Below are 19,191 nucleotides of genomic sequence, written 5' to 3' on the forward strand. Positions count from 1 at the left end.
GGTTCTTGTGCAGCAAATGTTCTTTCGGGCACAATGTAGTATTGTTGCTGTTGTTTGGTAGATACTCAGCAAGTTCTATCTGAATTTAGTTAGCTAACTGAATTTAGTCAGCTAACTAAATTTAGTCAGCTAACTGAATTTAGTCAGTTAACTGAATTTTGTCTGAATTTTAGTCAGCTAACTGAATTTAGTCAGTTAACTTAATTTAGTCAGTTAGCTGAATTTGTGGACTGTGGTTGGTTGAGTTTGGTTGAAGATTGTGCTTACCCTGTTTATGCAAAAAGAATGCATAACTGAATTTCCTCAGTGAACTTGCAGCATGCAGCATGCAGTTAACTGAATAAATTCAGTTAACTTGCTGCTTGGAGTTAACTTGCAGGTTACACAATTTAGTTATATGAATTTATTAAGTTTAGTTGCAGTTATTTTACTATTCAGTTACCTACTTAGAGGTTTTTTGAGATGTGATATGTTTTTGCTTACATAATGTACTTTGTTGCTGCAGTTTGTGATTCAGCAATGGGACAGATTGTGGACACCCCTTTCTTTACACTGGAACTTGAGCATGGTGGGCTTTTCTGTGGACCAAGAAATAACATGGAGTACTATAATCCTTCTGTGGAGGTGCTTGACTATGTTGATGCTGGCACATTCTCATATTCAGTTATTGCAGAGCACTTGCTGTGGTTGGGATATCCTGTGGCTGAGCACATAATTTATTGGTGCATGCCTGACAAAACAATTTCAGATGGTATGTTGAGAATTAGAGGTGATGAGGATGTGCAACACATGATCAGAGCTAGTAGTCAGCATAAGGTGCTTGTAATAATGGTTGACCATGCAGATTTCATCAGTAATTGCAGGGAAGATTTGGTATTGACATTGCCAGCAGTTCAGAGTTCTGTCATAATGGCCAAGTCAAATGTTGTTGCAGCCAGTGCAGCATCTTGTCATAGCCTCATTTCAGTCTATGTTGAAGATCCCATTTCAGAGGTGTCAGCAAATAACATAGAAGCAGACAACTTGGTTGCTAATGGAACAGAAACAGAGACTTTGCTAACTGATGGTGCAGCAACAGATAACTTGCTGACAGAGGGTGGAGCAGCAGAGAATGTGTTGTATGATGCTGCAGAGGATGCAGTGCTCTCAGATTCAGAGTTCAGTGATAGTGATTATGACATAGATGATGGAGATGATGATTTATATGAAGACAACATTGATTTTGATGTTGATGAAGAAGCTGAGCAAGTTGAGGAAGAGGTGGAGCCAGACTATTTACTTGAGGATGAAGATCTAAACCTCTCTGTTGAAGAGCAAGAGCAATTGAAATACAAGTTCAAAGCTTTCAATTCCAAGGTGGACATGAAATCCCCTATATTTAAATTAGGGATGGTATTTTCTGATGTGGTTGAGCTGAGAAAAGCTCTTACTGCTTATTCTATAAGGAACAGAGTGCAAATCAAGAAGTTGAAGAATGATAAGATGAGATTAGAGGCTGTTTGTCAGAGAGGTTGCCCATGGCTGCTTAAAGCTAGCAAGGACAACAGGACTGGAGGATTTGTCATCAAGGCCTACTTTGGAGAGCATCTCTGTCAGAAAAAGTGGAAGTTGAAGGATTTGACAGCCAAGTTTCTGTGCCAGTTTTTCTTGGATGAGTTCAGAGATGACCAGAAGATGTCACTTGCAACATTTTCAAGGAAAATTACTAAGGAATTCAATGTTACTCCTAACAGATGGAAGCTTGCTAGGGCTAGAAAGCAAGCACTTAATGAGATTCATGGTGATGAGGAAGAGCAATTCAGTAGGCTTTGGGACTATGGACAAGAATTAAGGACCAAAAACCCTGGGTCTACATTTCTGCTCACAACTTCACTGGTGAAAGATACAAAATTTCCATTGGGCAGAAAATGTTTGAAAACATTGTACTGGTCATATGATGCATGTAAGAGAGGGTGGCTAAAGGGCTGCAGGCCAATCATCTTCATTGATGGTTGTCACATGAAAACAAGGTTCGAAGGAGTGCTACTTAGTGCTGTTGGTATTGATCCCAATGACTGCATATTCCCAATAGCAATGGGATGGGTGGAAGTTGAATGCACAGGTTCATGGGAGTGGTTTCTGACCACTCTCAGAGATGATCTCAACATCACTAACACTGCTCCTTTCACAATCATGAGTGACAAACAGAAAGGTTTAATAAATGCAGTGCACAAAGTTTGGCCAGATTCAGAACACAGGTTTTGTGTCAGGCATTTTTACCAGAATTTTAATGAGAAGCACAAAGGAGAGGTACTGAAGCAAGACTTGTGGGCAATTGCAAGATCTCCAAACAAAGTGAAGTGGAGAGAAAACTGTCAGAAAATGGATGACCACAGTTCAGCTGCTTTCCACTGGACTGAAAGACTAGAGTGGAAAACTTGGTGCAAAGCATTCTTCAGTGAATTCCCCAAATGTGACATACTGCTCAACAATAACTCTGAGGTTTTTAACAGGTAGTTTGGTGGTCAATTTCCTAAGTTGTTTTGATTTTAACATATAGCCCATCTGTACTACTAATTATCATATCATACTAACTTGTTCTCTTCCTATCTGTATGCAGCTACATTCTTGAGGGCAGAGAGATGGCAGTGCTCAGCATGCTTGAGTACATTTTCTATAAGATGATGAACAGGATTGTTAGCAAACAAAGAGAAGCTATTGAAAAATGGACAGGCCAGAGAATATGTCCCAAGATCAAGAAGAAGTTAGATAAGAACACAGAGTTTGCTGCTAACTGCCATGTAACAGAAGCTGGCCAGCAAATCTTCAGAGTTCAGTCTGGTAACAATAGCTACACTGTGGACCTCTGCTTGCACACTTGTGATTGCAGGAGATGGCAGTTATCTGGAGTACCATGTGGCCATTGCATAGCATGTTGCAGGGAGGAGAGAATTGACCCAGAGACACTGGTTCATGACTGCTATACTGTTCATACATATCTCAAAGCTTATGGATACACTCTTGTCCCTCTTGCAGACCCTAAGGAGTGGGAGAAACAGAATGGCTATAAGGTGTTTCCACCAGTGTTCACCAAACAGTTGGGTAGACCCAAGAAAAACAGGAAGAAGACACCAGAGGAGAAGATCAAGAATGGTGTTAGGGTTTTGAACAAAAAAGGTGTTACAATGCACTGCTCTATTTGTGGGAGAGCTGATCACAACAGAAAGGGTCATTACAGATGGCAGGAGGCTCTCATTGAAGAAGGGGTAGAGGTTGTTGATGAGAACTATGATGACCCAACATTTCTTCAGGTGCATGCATTTTACTACATTTTACTGCATGTCACTGCATTTTACTGCATTGTACTGAATTTTACTGAATTTGTTGTACTTATCTGAATTTGTGCAGAACATCTTCCCTAACCAGCCAGATCCTTTATTGGATCCAATTGACACACCATTCAGTATGGTCTACAACATGACTCAGAGAGAGCTTGCAAGAAGAGCTCCTCAGAGGGTTCATGGGCCACTGCCTGAGCAATCTGCATTTGTTGCTGCTGCTGGTGCTGCAATACCTCAGCCAAGGGTTACTACAGAAATGAACATAGGTAGACAGACAAGGGCAAGAACAGTAGCTGACAGAGGAGAAGGATCTGGTAGGGGGAGAGGAAGAAAAAGACAAAGAAATCCAGATGCAGGGAGAGGAGGAGCAATGCCATTTGCAGGGAGAGGAGGAGTAATGCCAGATGCAGGGAGAGGAGGAGCAATGCCATTTGCAGGGAGAGGAGGGGCAATGCCATTTGCAGGGAGAGGAGGGGCAATGCCATTTGCAGGGAGAGGAGGAGCAATGCCATTTGCAGGGAGAGGAGGAGCAGCAAATGTTCCATATGGAGGATGGAGATGGCTGCTGTTTGGAGATCAGAGGACAATTCCTGATCTCAATGCACCTGCTGATGATTTCATGGCACCACATGAGTGATTTGGTGACAGTTATTGTCTGCCATTCTTTTTTGTTAAAGCCTACAGTAATTTTATATTATGGACAGGCATTTTTTGATAGGCAAACAGTGGCTCATATTGCCTAATTTTTGATGGCAAACAGTGGCTCACAATGGCATTCATTGACCTTTTTGTAACTAAATTTATGATGCATTTCAGTGATGTAGTTTAAGTTGGAATTTACATGAATGCAGTGTTAGTGATTCTGAAGATACAGTAACTTAGTGAACTGAAGATGCAGTTAACTTAGTTAACTTAGTGAACTGAAGATGCAGTTAACTTAGTTAACTTAGTGAACTGAATTTTCCTGATTTTTGTTGTGCTAACTGAAATGAACATTGCTGCTTTGAACTGAAATGAACATTGCTGTTTTTATCTGGGTTAACAAAATCATGATATGTTTTGGAGTGACTGCTGTTGTGAACTAAAAATAATTTTCTCAAAAAATGTTTATCCTAGGGATCGAGCCCAGGACCCTTTGTGTGATAGGATGAGCTCTATGCCAGTGCGCTAGTACTGGTGATCTGCTAGATACTAATTGCCACGTTTATTATACTGAGATAAACTGTACATGCTGGTCAGAGCGGTGCTGTTCGCTCTTCCATTCCTATTAAGAGGCCACCACCCACCACCCACCGCCCCCACTCACCACTACCGTTTCACGACGCCTCAGGCTCTACGCTCCCCACCTCTCACTCCACCTGAGAAGAAAACCCTCGCCGGCCATCTCGACGCCGCTGCTGACGCCATGGACAGCCACCCTGCATGGCAGAGGATGGTCGACGAGCTGGCAGGAGACGACCAGGTCGCGCGCGCGGAGCTCCAGGAGATAGGCCGGTGGTTCCCCAGCATCGACATGCTTAGGAACCACGCGCGGGGCCTCATCGACCAGATGACCGACGACGAGAAGAGGCGCGCTCTCGTGGACGGCCCAGGTACGCCTCCGGCCAACATCTTCCGCTTCGCAATGGCGGAGACGCGCTCGGACGATCCAAGGCAGCGCTGGCGTTGGTGGATGTACAGGTCCGCCACCACGCAGCAGCCGCAGCCGGATCCAACGCGCGTGTGGTCAAGGATGCAGCGCCTCCACGATGTGGTTCTGGCCCTGCCTGCGCTGGTGCCCCTCGTGCACGTCGACGACGACGTATCTCTGTCGTCCGACTCAGAGTACTGCAAGGTGGACTCCGACAACGACTCGGGCTACAGAGGGGATTCTGACTCCTCTGCGTCGTATGCCTCGTCTGGCGATGAGGAGGTGTCCGTCGTTGTCCTGTCGGATGACAAGGAAGAGGAGGAAGAGGACGAGATCCAGATGATGGCGCCAGTCCACAACGCCAATGAGGGCGATAGAGACCTCCCAATTGACGTGGAGGTGCTCCCAGATGTGCCTGACATCGTCAAGCAGGAGGTGATGGATGAGGCAGAAGAGGAGAAAGAGAAGCCAGAGAAGCCGGAGAAGACGAAGAAAAGGCCATTTGCAGGGGAGGTGCGCCGCTTGGAGCACCTGAAGCACCTGAAGAACTGAAGATGATGCGGTAGTTAGGTATGCTGACTAGCAAGAAAATTCAGCATATAAGTTAGTGATATTTTGGTTAGGTTATGTTAGGTGTGCTCTATATATGCAGAGCACATAAGTTAATTGTAATGTTGCACTTCTGCTATATTGTCTGAACTATCCTGCAACTTCTGCATGCTATCTATATAGTTAATCTGCTTTGCTGTGCCTATCTTGTTATCATGCTTTGCAATGCTACTGCTGTTGTTTTTGCTGCTGCTTTGCAATGCTACTGCTGTTGTTGCTTTGCAATGCTGCTGCTGCTGTTGCTTTGCAATGCTATTGTCTGAACTATTTTGCTGCTGCTTTGCAATGCTACTGCTGTTGTTGCTTTGCAATGCTGCTGCTGCTGTTGCTTTGCAATTCTAACTGAATATAACTCATTTAAATTCAGTTAACCGAAGATTCAGTTAACTGAAATTTGTAGTTAACTAAAGATTTCTCATTAAAATTCAGTTAACTAAAATCTTCAGATAATTGAATTTGTAGTTAACTGAAGATTGCTCATTTAAATCCAGTTAACTGAATCTTCAGATAACTCAACTTGTGTTTAACTGAAGATATATCATTTACATCCAGTTAACTGAATCTTCAGATAACTGAACTTCAGTTAACTACAAACTAAGTTAATTGACACTGTAAAAATTGCACTTATCTGGAGACATTCAGATAACTAGTAACAATAAAAGCAGTCATACAGATTTAATTAACTAAAAGCATTCATACAAATTCAGTGCATTACATAATACTGGCATTAAACCAACAAATTCAGTACAACTAATTAATAGATCTTCTTGAATGAATTACTCAAATTCATCTAAGATCTCCTTCACCCTCCTTATCTTGCTCTTGGTCTCCTCCTTGTGCCTGAATAGATCACCAATCATGTACTCTAGTTTCTTCTTCTCCTTCTTCAGCTCATCCCTCTGTGACACCAATTTGTCCATCCGTTCCTTCATTTTCTCCACCTCTTCCTTCAGTTTCTCCATCTCTTCCTTCATTTTGTCCATCTGTTGCTGGATCTCATCCCTCTCTTTCTCTGCCTTAGCCCTCAAAAACTGATGAATGCTAGTGGTAGATTTATCAGACAGCTTCTTCTTCTCAAGCTCTTGCTTTAGGTCAGAAAGAGCAAGTCTTGCATTGCCCAATTCTGTAATTGCCTGCTCCTTGTCAGCCACCATCTTAGCAAAATCAACTTTAAAAAACCTCAGATCTTTTTCCATCTTTTCTTTCTCTTTCACAACCCTAAAATTTTCTGCAGCATTAACTACATTTTCCCTGAGCCTTAGCTTGTTGTTATCTTCATACATGCCCCAAACCTTGGCTAAACTCATCTTCAGAGTGGCAGGCCATTCAGGGTCAATCCACTCCACAAAGTTGCATTTATCCTACCAAATAAGATAGAAAACAACTTTAGATTAATGAAAAAGCTTGGGTTCAGTTAAATTCATTTAAGTTCAGTTAGTTCAGTTAGGGTTAAGTTCAATTAAGTTCAGTTAGGGTTAAGTTCATTAAGTTCAGTTAGGGTTAAGTTCAATTAAGTTCAGTTAGGGTTAAGTTCAATTAAGTTCAGTTAGGGTTAAGTTCAATTAAGTTCAGTTAGGGTTAAGTTCATTTAAGTTCAGTTAGTTCATTTCAAATTCAGTAAGAAATCAAAAACAAAATGATGTTAACTTAAACATTAAGTTAACTTCACAAACATGATGCTGTTCCACACTCTTATACAGATCACAGTAAGATGAAACATTCCAAGTGTGTATTTAACTATAGATCTACTAACCTTTTGTGCACAAGCAAGATACCTCCTTCCACTATCAACTGAATCAAAGGACACAAACTTCTCACAGACATCTTGGTGTTCACATCTAGCTGCAAGATCTGAAGCAATGCCTCTCCACTCAGAGCAGAAAATGACTGCAGGAGCAAGAGCCTACAACACATTCCAGTCAACAAAATCCCCAATTCTTGCCCTAACCCTATAACTGCCAGAGGATAGTGACGAACTAACCTCACTTGTCACAGAGTAGCCGTCGGACGACGAGCTGGATCCTTCACTCCAAGATAACATGGCGGTGAGCTGGTGTCGGCAGCGGGCTGGACGGCGGCGACGGCGACGAGCTGGAGCAGAGGAAGGAAGCGAGGGAGCAGAGAGGTGATTGGAGGGGGGAGCTGCCGACAGGATAGATTGAGCACCCGGCGCACGCGGTCAGCGCGAGCAAGACAGCAACCAAGCCAAGTGGATGAATGATTGGGGTGGGGAGGGGACAAAATAAATTCAGGTATTTTTTGCTTCGAGGGGGACGAGTAGTACTGCGGGTTGATTCGTCACAAAGGGAGGGGGCTAACTAAAAAACTCACGGCGCTGACCAGCCCAGTCCACCTGGCTCCACTTGGCGCGTTCGGATTGGCTGTGGACTAAACTTGCACATCTATGACAAGTTGAGGGATGAAATAATCAGCTTTTTCAACTTTAAGGACTAAACCATCACCTGCCATGCAAGTTCAGGGACCTGCAGTGCTATTACCTCATCTTGCACGCCCCATGCATGCTGCTTGTCAGGCTGTGTATGTAATCTTGCACGCCCCATGCATGCTTGTCAGGTTCCACGTCGAATAATTCGGAGCATGCATCCCGGCGTTTAATTTGCGGTGTTGACCCGCTGGAGCGGTCAACAAAATCGTCTATGACGCCGGCTGCACCATAAGCCCTTTTTTTTGCACCATAAGCCTTTCTATAATTACACTCACTTGTTATTTCAGCAACCTTGGGCAAAAAACCTTCTTCAGCAACCTTTGTATAAGTGGTCTCCAATCTATTTTGTTTTAAAGCTTGCTAAATCTACAATCCCACTTTGCATATTTGCAAACTCAAAAGACACTTGCTGAATTTTGACAAGGCTTCGTAAAAATGGCCTCCTCCATACTTTTATCTCAATGACTAGTGGGTCAGTGTGTGATATGTACGTGTATGTATGTGCTGCGTGTGTGCATCATGTGTACGTGTACATGCGTGTACCTGTGTGCTGCTTGTGTGGGTTGTGTGTACAGCTGTACGTGTTACGCGTGTGTATGTGTACATGTACATGTACACATCTACATACACGTGTATGTGTGTGGACATGTATGCACGTGTGAAAGTGTACGTGTGTGGACACCGCACGCGTACACGTGATAATATTCATATGATATGTCTATGACAAACTGTCCTCACATGTCATTGTGCGTTTTATGCAAATATAGCAATGCGATATACAAAGTCTACCAAGGCAAAGAACATGTTAGCTTTGTAAACCTTCTTTCTCCTCTTGTTATAATATCATTTTAGCAATCCAATATACAAAGGCTGTTGGAGATGCTCTTAGTCAGTATCATGTATTTGGATGATGTGGCAGACAATTAAAGAAGAGAAAAGGAGTTAGAGTAACATATGCAGACAATTAAAGAAGAGATAAACAGTTTAGTATGCGTTATGCATGGTAATAAATAAAATTACATATAATGCTAGTTTATTATACTATACACTATGAACATAGTATCACAGACTTGTACCATATGCATGGTATTAATACATGGTACTCCCAACTATGTATAGTCTAACTTGCTCGAACCATGTCTGACTGCATTGTTTTGGGGGTCACCACTCACAAGAAGTTGCGTAGCCAAGACAAACATATGCTAAAGTCTGAACAAAGCCCAATAATGATTACTGTAGCTACATTCAACATAGGATTATTAGGGCATCTTCAAGGCGGACCCGTAAACCTTCTATAATCGTTCGGACCGCGCTGCTCGGACTGCCGAAGCCATCCAATGCGGTTCTGCATCGGTTCACAGGGGACACGATTTCTCTTGCAAACCAAAGACAAAAGTGGGGAAGGTTTGTGGGCCAAAAACCCATCCCCGTCCCGCGCGCTCATCACGCCCGATGCTAGTTGCCCGCATTCATGCTGGTATAGAGCGCGCCGCTCCGTATTGAAGGCGGCTCAGGGCGGACGCGACCTCTCACTGCGTTCGCCATTGAAGCGGCGCGCCGTCCAAGGGCGGCACCCGCTGCACACCTAGTTGAAAAAGCCTGCTCGCCGCATTCATACGCCTCCATTAACCCGGCGTGAAAGCCGAGAAATATACTCTGGCCACACGTCTGCTCATGATTGGGCCGACATTAAATGCAATGCTGGCCGAACTCCTCTCTTTCGCCCTCTATTTAAACGAGGCTAGACACCGGACAAGAATCACAACCCTCCACCGCTCCCCGATCTCCTCCTTCACCACTCTTCTGATGGCTTCCGAAGAGCAATTCTCCGGCATACAAGCCGGCTGGGTGGCCCGCCGAGCCCGCCAGATATGAGCGAGGCAACTCGCTGCTCCACCTCCCTCGCCTAGCCCGACGGAGGCAATTGCCTCCCAAGCCGGCATGTGATTCATCAACTCGCCGCTACAGGCCAGCTCGATCAGGAGTGGCGAGTTGCTCCATGGCTGCACAACGGGGAGCACGGCAGCATGGGCATCGCTGCATCCAGTGCCTGCGACCGCGCCATCCGCCGTCGACGCACGCGTAGCTGTGCGATGCACGCAGAGAAAGAAGCCACATGCGCGGATGTCGAGGATGTGACGGCCAGCACGTCCGCGCCCGCCGCCATCATCGAGGAGAAGTAGGACACAGGATGCCGCCGCCGCTTAGTCCCATGAAGGCCACCTCCGAGGCGACGCCGGCTTACACAGCTGGTGTCTTGCCCGGTCTTTATCTCAGACCACCCTGGGCACACCCGTCTGGGCTTCATAGAAGCACCTTCCCCTCCAGCCGAAGCACCCTCTTTGCCACTCCGATGAGCGGCGTAGCCGGGCATAGGGAAGATCCCCGAATCTGCTCGACCTAGGGCGTACCAGGGACAAATAGACGCGATGCGAACTTCGACGAGAAGACCTTACGGCTCATGTGCTACACCCACACTCGGTGTAGCCGATACATCCGCCCTAGGCCGCTACTCATCGTCTGCTCCAATTGTTGTAGCACAGCCGCTCGTTGGTTCTAGCTTCTGTTGCCAATGGTTTCTTATTTGCCGCCGAAGTTACATATCTGTCACCCACCGGTTTCAGCATGTAGCCACCGAGGTTGCAGCATCACCAACGGCTGGTTCAAGCCAGCGTCACCACAATCGCAGCATCAACTGGCATTCGTCTCCAGCACCGATAATGTCCCCCACCCCCTGTCCCTTCTCATGAAGGAGAGAAGAGAAGTGATGTGTTTTTCTTATCCTAATCCTTGTGACAACAATTCTAGCTCTACAAAATCTAGTCTCTTCAGATGAGCACACGTTTTTTTGCGGGGAAAACTTTCAATCTATTCATCTTCAATCATGGTAGTACAACAAATACTAGAAATAATAAAAAATACATTCAGATCCGTAAACCACCTAGCGACGACTACAAGCATTGAAGCGAGTTGAAGGCACGCCACTGTCATCGCCCCTCCCTCACTGCAGACGGGCAAAACTTGCTGTAGTAGAAAGTTGGGAAGTCGTCGTGCTAAGGCCTCATAGGATCAACGCCAGCAACGGTTGCGATGAAGAGTAGCATAAATCAGAAGGATCCAACCTAAAGACACACGAACATAGAGGACGATGACCAGATCCGAACAAATCCACCAAAGACAGATCCGCTGCACATAAACCTTCACACACCTACATATGATGCTAGACGCACCACCAGAATGGGGGCTAGACGGGAAGACTTTTATTCCATCTTCAAGGAGCCCTCGCCGTCTCGTCTTCCTAAGCAGAACACAAACCCTACACAACTGAAAAAAAATATCTAAAAACGGAACCCTCCCACCGTCAAAGATAAGGATCCACTCTGTCCCCATGGCCCTAAGGCCACCGGAGATGAGGCGGACCACCAACAGCACCGACGGGAGGCGGAGGAACCCTAGCTAGCTCTTTTTTAGGGGAGGTGGAGGCTACGAGCGCGATGGAGTCCACCCTCGTCCCAAGATGCAAAGTCATAAATCTTGACTTATTCAGTTTTACCTCTGAGTTCTCCACCTCTTGGAAACTTATTTTCTGTTCAAACAGTAAAATTGGAAGACACAAAAAACAAATACCAAAACTCTACATACAGAAGCCCATGCATTTTCTTCTCCTGTTTTGAGCGGACACCATTCATCCATTCCAATACTGGGACCTATCCCGCCGAGTAATTTCTGGCGAAGATGAGATGCAACGAAGACGATTGTACGTCGTCGATCGACCCTTGTGGGGCAGTATGTTTAGCCGCAAGGAAATCAACATGTACAGAGCTAGCCAAGCGGAACGTTAGTGTTGCAGAAGGTCCATCGTGCTTACCGGGGGGGGGGGGGGGAAGAAGGAAGAGCATGGAGCCCGGTGTCTTGAACGATGGCAACTTCTTCCTCAACATTAGGGCACAACAGATGGCGAGAGCCCAGAAGTTTGATTGGGCGCCGCAGACAACCGGAGATGCAATGATGAGGCCTGACGAGGGTTGTCACAGGCGAGGGACTTTACAAAGTTACAAATCAAACAAATGATCAAACTACCCAGCTAATCAACGGCTGAGATGATTCAATACTACCCGGTGGTCCTCCAAGTATGTAAAAAATATGCCTTGCTCTTGCTGCAGCTACAATTATAAGGCGTCTACTAGGCGCCAGCGCGATGGCCGAAATTTTCGGCCGGTCTGCGCCCTAGCATTGGATATATGCACACGTAACCGTCAGATCTAAAGTAGAAAAAAAAAGAAATATCCCCTCTTTGCTCACGTACAACTCCATGATCTCTCACCGCCTCGCGCTAGCAGCTTGCCGGAGCCATTCGTCGGCGCGCTCGCTGAAGCCGCTTGCTAGTTGTAGCACCCGTGCTCACTGGTCCGCCCCAACGCCTCCCGCTAGCAGCTTGTCGGGCGAGTGCGGAGCCGCTCGTCGGCGCGCTCGCCCGAGCCGCTTGTCGTTGTAGCACTGGTGCTCACTGGTCCGCCCCGACACCTACCGCTAGCAGCTTGCTGGAGCCGTTCGTCGGCGCGCTCACCGGAGTCGCTTGCCGCCGGTGCTCACTGGTCCGCCACGACGCAACAATTTGTAGTGTCGGTTCCAGCAAAAATCAAATACAACGGTAGCAAAAAATAAAGACGGTGGTAGCAAATTTGGAGTGATTCCCAGCAAAAGAAGATGAATCCAACAAAAAAAAAATCAAAAGCTAGGGTGGTAGCAAAAATCAACGACCATGGTAGCACAGAACAAAAACCGCGGTAACACAAAAATTGAAGTACTGGTTCTAGATGCATCCGGCAAAAAATATCAAAAATAGGGTGGTAGCAAAAATCAAAGACAGTGGTAGCAAAAATCGAAGACGACGGTAACAAAAATTTGGTACATTCGTTCCATCAAACAAAAAACATGGTAGCCCGCCATCTCCACCGCCGGCAACGCTGGTTGTAGTTTTTCGCCGGCGTGGTTGCAGCTTTTCGCCGGCATGGTTCCAGCAAAATAGCCAGCCGGTTGCAGCACCGGAGCCCGCCATCTCCATCGCCGGCAACGCTGGTTGCAACTTTTCGTCGGCATGGTTCCAGCTTTTTGACGGCATGGTTCCAGCAAAAAAGTCAGCCAGTTGCAGCACCGGAGGTGTTGTCTCCATCACCGGCGGCTGCTGGTTTTGCAGCGCTAATGCTGTTGTCCGGTCACCGCCATGGCTGTTCCAGCTGTGCACCTGTGCCTTGCCACACCACCCGTCCCATGGTCACCGGCGCTCTCCATTTGCATTACCGTCCCACATCACACCGCCCCTCCCGCATCCGTGGGTTGGGTGAGGGAGGAGCTGCGCGAGCACCGCAGTAGGACAACTCGCCGGGGAAGATGGCTGTGGCGTGGCTAGCCATGGCTAGCAAAGAGTGGTTGTGGTGGGATGGGATTGAAATTAGAGAGAAAGGATAAGAGGATGAGGGAAGGTGGTGTGGTGGACCCATATGTCCACGGAGAGCCATTGAAAAAGTGTGACGCGGCGCGACCGGCCGAGCGTTCGGCCGGCGCCTCGGCCACAAACGTTTCCCTAATTATAAACCCAGCTGAGCTGCTGTGGAAAAGAAACATCATTCTTCAGTGAACTGAACAGTCAGTGAAGCAGCCTCTCGTGTAGGAAGCGCTGCGCGGCTGTGATGGTTCATCCGTTGCATGCCCTCCATGAGCTGCTGCTGCAAGCGAGGTCTCCACATGCGGCCCTAGGACTGGTCTTTGTCCTGCTCGTCTGCCCTCTTCTTGTCCTCCTGGTCGTGCGCCGCCTCGCGACGCCGTCGACGAGAGCCAGAGAAGAGCTGCTGAGCAGGCTGCCTTCTCCCAGCAAGAGGCTCCCCGTCATCGGCCACCTGCACCTCGTTGGCTCCCTCCCGCACATCTCCCTCCGAGACCTCGCTGCAAAGCATGGCCGCGACGGTCTCATGCTCCTCCGCCTCGGCGCCGTCCCGACGCTCGTGGTGTCCTCGCCGAGCGCCGCAGAGGCGGTGTTGCGCACGCATGACCACGTCTTCGCGTCCCGCCCCTACTCCCCGGTCACTGAAATCCTCTTCTACGGCCCCTCGGACGTCGCCTTCTCCCCCTACGGCGAGCACTGGCGGCAGGTCAAGAAGATCGCCACCACGCACCTTCTCACCAACAAGAAGGTCCGCTCCTACCGCCATGCCCGCGAGCACGAGGTGGGTAGCAATGCATCAATTTCTTTTGCATGTTTGCTATCTTTTCAGTTGCCTGAATTTTCTTTATGCGTTCTGTCGATTATTTTGTTTCTTAGATAGATTGTTGTTTTTCTGCTGTCCATGAGATCCGGTCCTCGGACAAGCATGGACAAGCACACACACATCTATCCGATGACTGTGTCATGGGGGCTCTGCGAAAATGGTTTCTCTAGCGCTATCCTTTTTCTTCTCAAATGATAATTGCTACACATGTGATACGAACAATTCCGGCCCTGATGTTTTTTATAACTGAAGTTGCCATCCGAAAAGAGAAAAACAAATTAAAAAAAAAACTAGAGTTGCCATCTGAGTCGGAGCGTTATCGGTATCGATTGGTGTGGTTCGTATTAATACTTTTTTTATGCTATGTGGTTCACACTAATTGGATGATGCCAGCTAGGTTCTGTATGGCTGGGCTATCCTGATACAGTATACTGTATTATTTTTTTCTGAGAAACCAGTATACTGTATACTGTACTCCAATCTTAGCTTTTGCAACGTTTGTATTTCAGCGCCAGGCCCCACTACGGTCCCATCACATTCAGCTTTTGAAGCGTCCATATATCTAGGACCGAGCCCAATCACAGGCCCAGAACATTAATTCCGATCCTGCCGACAGTCATCCTTTGCAAGGGGTTGTTTCTTCACCTAAAAAAAAAAAGCAAGGGGTGTTTCTTGTTAGGAGCTAGATTATTTAGCTGCTTAATAATATATTTACAACAGTTAATTTAGTATAATTCAAAAGTATTATTTTAATTACAGTATATATGTAAAATTTCCAAAAAAATAGTTATTTCAAACATTAAATTTCACTCGTTTTAGAAAACTATTTTCACGAATTTCAAACATTCTTTTTCAAATTTTGAAAAAAGTTGGCTACAAATATTATTTGAAAAGACCAATTTCAACTTTTTAAAATACTGATTTCAATTATTTTGTAAGAAAGATTTCAATTATTTCAAATGATTGATTTCAATTATTATTTAAAAAGGCCCATTTTAGTTATTTCAAATAATAGATATTTCAATCAGTTCGTCCACTAAGTTCCAAATCATATACTATTCTCCAAATCAACTCAAAAATCTGTTACCTAGGAGAAAAATTGTAGGAAAAGGTGGGTTCTCCGGCGCCCTTCAGCATCCATGGCGGTGCCCGTGCTTCAGATGTGGCTGGTGGGGAGTTGAGAGCTAAAAGGCTGGCGATGGTCGAGGAGATGATGACCTAATACGGTGAGACAAGCCAAGATGCAACCAGATCCGTCACCGGGACACCTGTAGAGCTCCATGCCGTGCCGCTAGTCGCTGCTGGGCGCTCTGGGTGTCTAGGCATCGCAGCACATCCGCTTGTTGCTGGTCGCTGAGGGTCCTTGCGCACGCGGCAGAGCTACTGCCATTGGAAGAGTCGGATTCGGCGTTGGCTGGCGACGCGCCACCAACTGCTGGTTTTGGATCAAGTGAATATTCTGCTAAAAAAGTGTTATGTACACGATCCCTTCATGCAAATTTACCACTCCCTCCGTTTCTAAATATAAGACATTTTAAAGATTCTAATATGAACTACATATGAAGCAAAGTAAGTGAATCTACACTCTAAAATATGTTTGTATAGATCCGCATGTATTCCACAGTGAAATTTCTAAAATATCTTATATTTAGGAACGGAGGAGTATATCGTGGTGTCTGGTGTCCACTAGTTGTATGATTATGTTCATTTTGTATAGCTGAAAACGAGGAATAATAGCTGGCAAATAGACGATTCTTGAAGCAGATGCGGACGGCAGATTTTTTTACCGCTACGTGCCGGCGCGTCTAGAAATAAGTTTGCGCACATGCGCACATGCACATGCTCGCTCCCGTGTGTGGAAGAGAGGGACTATCTTTTTATGGTTCATCTCGAACCTTATTATTTCATTTAATTCTTATTGATGTTTGTACTCTTGTAAAGTATGGAACAGTGCAATTGTATAACTCAATATTTCTGGTTCTTTTTCACATCTCCGTCGCATGTTTTTTTCTGTAACTTTATTCCTACTGTACTTTTTTGTATAGAATCATTATTTAGACATTTTTTGGTTATTCTTTACAAATATTTGTGTATTAGTGTTGCCATCTATTTATCATCTTGCTTTCTAAATCTTTTTGTACACTCTGGGAGCAGCACTACCTCCTAGTTTTGTTTTCTTGCATAACTGAATTATGCCCCCCTACAAAAAAATATCCATTTATTATTCAATCATTCCTTCTCGAGTTTCATTTACATATTTATCTGTTTTTGACTAGTTGTTTTTCAATTTTGTGAACTCGTGGGAATATGTTCCTAATTATTTATTGGTTGTTGGTTTACATGACCAATCGCGACGATATTTTTCTAAGCGGGGTAAGAAGACTTGGAATCTTCTATCTTTTCCTTCAATATTGAGATTATTCTATTATGCATATAGTATATTTTCTCCATGGGTTTGGCTAAGTCTTAGAAAACTCATCTTCTTCGTCTCAGTTGGTTTCTTGTTCAATTATAATGTTTTGATTATTATATTTTTTCATATTGCAATGATGGGCTCCAACTCATCACATAGATTAATTAAGTATTTGAGAGCTTTTAAGCATTTTTATAGGAGAGAGAGAGAGAGTAAGGGTCTCAATCTAAGTGATGTGACATGATGCATGAGCCATCTCAGTTATATAGATTCAATTTCTACTTAAATTGTTTGAATGAGAGTTTGGCTAATTTGTACTTTGTTATTACATATTACTCCCTTCATTCCAAAATATAAGACCGTTTAGAGATTTGAATATAGACTACATACGGAGCAAAATGAGTGAATCTGCAATCTAAAATATGTCTATATACATCTGTATATAGTCCTACTGAAATCTTTAAAAATGATTATATTTAGAAATGGAGGGAGTATGTTATAGTGCAAACCCTATGTAATATGTATGCAAAGCTTGAATTTTGGCATTTTTCTTCTTCGAAAATATTGTAGTCTTATTACTTTTGTTTCATGTTATACCAAAGTGATACTACTCCATGTATTAAATCTACTACAATACGTTTTTGTGTGGCTTTTTTAGGTAATTGTGTTGGTTTTTCATGTTATAGTATCCTATTGTTTTCTTTGTGCATGAATCATTTGAGCCCAAGAGTTGAAGTAGGCTCACCATTAGGGAAAATCATTGTTCATAGTCCTTTTATGGCCAAGGGACACCATGTTTAGACAAATTGATAGTTCTTAAATGAAAATTAATCTAAAGGCTAGTAAATAAGTTACTAAAATATTTAAAAAAATAGGCAAATTAAATATGGACAACTTACTTGTATATTGCACCATGCATGAATGCACACTATCCACATCATCAGTTGTGCCAAAATTAATTATTCTGAATTCACAGGTGAGATTGGTTGTGGCCAAGATCCGCGATGGGGCCTCCAAATGTACCGCCATCGACATGAGTGACCTTCTCAACGCCTTCACCAATGACATTGTGTGTCATGCTGTGTCAGGAAAGCTTTTTAGGGAACAAGGTCATAACAAACTCTTCCGAGAGCTCGTCGAGGCCAACTCATTTCTCCTGGGTGGATTCAACCTAGAGGACTACTTCCCGATGTTGGTGAAGCTGGACATCATCAAGAGGATGGTTTGCGCGAAGGCCCAGCAGGTGAACAAGATGTGGGACAACCTGCTCAATAACATCATCAATGAGCATGCAAGCAGGTCGGCGGCAGAACACAACAGCGAGGACAACGACTTCACCGATGTGTTGCTTTCTATCCAACAAGAGTACAAACTCACGAGAGATCATATTAAGGCTCAGTTAGAGGTATGTATCACCTCACAAGTAAAAACAACAACTACACATTAACACATATAGCTTATATGTTGTTGATTTGATTCTTACATATGGTTCTGTATGTATATGTAGATCATGTTCGAAGCTGGCACTGATACAACATTCATAGTGTTAGAATATGCAATGGTCCAGCTCATGCAAAACCCCCACCTCATGAAAAAGCTACAAGCTGAGGTGAGGAGCACTATACCCAAGGGCAAAGAAATGGTTACTGAAGATGATCTCAATAGTTTGGCCTACCTAAAGGCGGTCATCAAAGAGACACTCCGGCTCCATATGCCTGGGCCGCTCCTCGTACCCCACCTCTCCATGGCTGACTGCAACATAAAGGGCTACATGATACCATCAGGAATACGTGTCATCGTTAACAGTTGGGCTCTTTCAAGGGATCCTAGCAGTTGGGAGCACGCGGATGAGTTCATGCCTGAGCGATTTATGGAATGCGGTAGCGCCGCGGCTATGGACTATAAGGGAAATGATTTCCTCTACTTGCCATTTGGTACCGGGCGAAGGATTTGCCCAGGTATCAACTTTGCGATTGCGACCATTGAAATCATGCTAGCGAATCTAATGTACCACTTCAACTGGAAGCTACCAGTGGAGTTGATGGAAGGTGGTATCGATATGACTGAAGTATTTGGGATGACAGTGCACCGGAAGGAGAAGCTCCTCCTTGTTCCCGTAGTGCCACACGATTAATACATTGGTCCATTGTATTGTGTGTACGCAGCAGATTGAGTACCTACCTTAATAGTATCATGAATGTGGCTTTTTGGAATTCTTGTTAAGCACAAGTGTAATCAGTAATTAAAGAACACACTGAATTAAATTGATTATCATATTTCTAACTGGCAATTAACACTACTGCATAAACGGTCATATTCGATGTTTGATATGTGCCAAAAGTCTACGGAAGTGTTCTTCTTGGAAATATTCAACACTACATTGCATAAATGTTGTAGTCAGATAGAGACAACCGTGCTTAGTTCCTCGAGTCACTGTCAAATAGTATTTTCTTACACTCTATTTTCCTTCACCAAAGTAATTGACATGTCTGATATCATCAAGCTTG

The 19,191-nt window shown here is 44.8% G+C and overlaps 3 protein-coding genes across 3 annotated transcripts; 2 read left to right on the plus strand and 1 right to left on the minus strand.

Annotated features, from left to right (window-relative positions):
• Positions 1 to 513: 513 nt before the first annotated feature.
• On the plus strand, positions 514 to 3,957 carry LOC147983117 (uncharacterized). Its single transcript, XM_087540648.1, has 3 exons — positions 514 to 2,492; positions 2,600 to 3,290; positions 3,388 to 3,957. Exons 1-3 carry the CDS (start codon positions 520 to 522, stop codon positions 3,955 to 3,957), a joined length of 3,234 nt encoding a protein of 1,077 aa, XP_087396774.1. The 5' UTR covers positions 514 to 519.
• Positions 3,958 to 6,335: 2,378 nt separating this feature from the next.
• On the minus strand, positions 6,336 to 7,600 carry LOC147983118 (uncharacterized). Its single transcript, XM_087539441.1, has 3 exons — positions 7,541 to 7,600; positions 7,298 to 7,462; positions 6,336 to 6,920 (listed from the first exon to the last, which is right to left on the minus strand). The coding sequence occupies exons 1-3, from the start codon at positions 7,598 to 7,600 to the stop codon at positions 6,336 to 6,338; spliced, it is 810 nt and encodes a 269-aa protein (XP_087395567.1).
• A 5,972-nt stretch (positions 7,601 to 13,572) lies between these two features.
• LOC125535233 (indole-2-monooxygenase) lies at positions 13,573 to 18,974 on the plus strand. Its single transcript, XM_048698288.2, has 3 exons — positions 13,573 to 14,229; positions 17,661 to 18,089; positions 18,192 to 18,974. The coding sequence occupies exons 1-3, from the start codon at positions 13,696 to 13,698 to the stop codon at positions 18,816 to 18,818; spliced, it is 1,590 nt and encodes a 529-aa protein (XP_048554245.2). The 5' UTR covers positions 13,573 to 13,695; the 3' UTR covers positions 18,819 to 18,974.
• The last annotated feature ends 217 nt before the right edge of the window (positions 18,975 to 19,191 follow it).

This window comes from Triticum urartu, chromosome 2A (assembly GCF_056163025.1).
Source record: "Triticum urartu cultivar PI428250 chromosome 2A, HENAU_Tu73, whole genome shotgun sequence".
Taxonomy (NCBI): domain Eukaryota; kingdom Viridiplantae; phylum Streptophyta; class Magnoliopsida; order Poales; family Poaceae; genus Triticum; species Triticum urartu.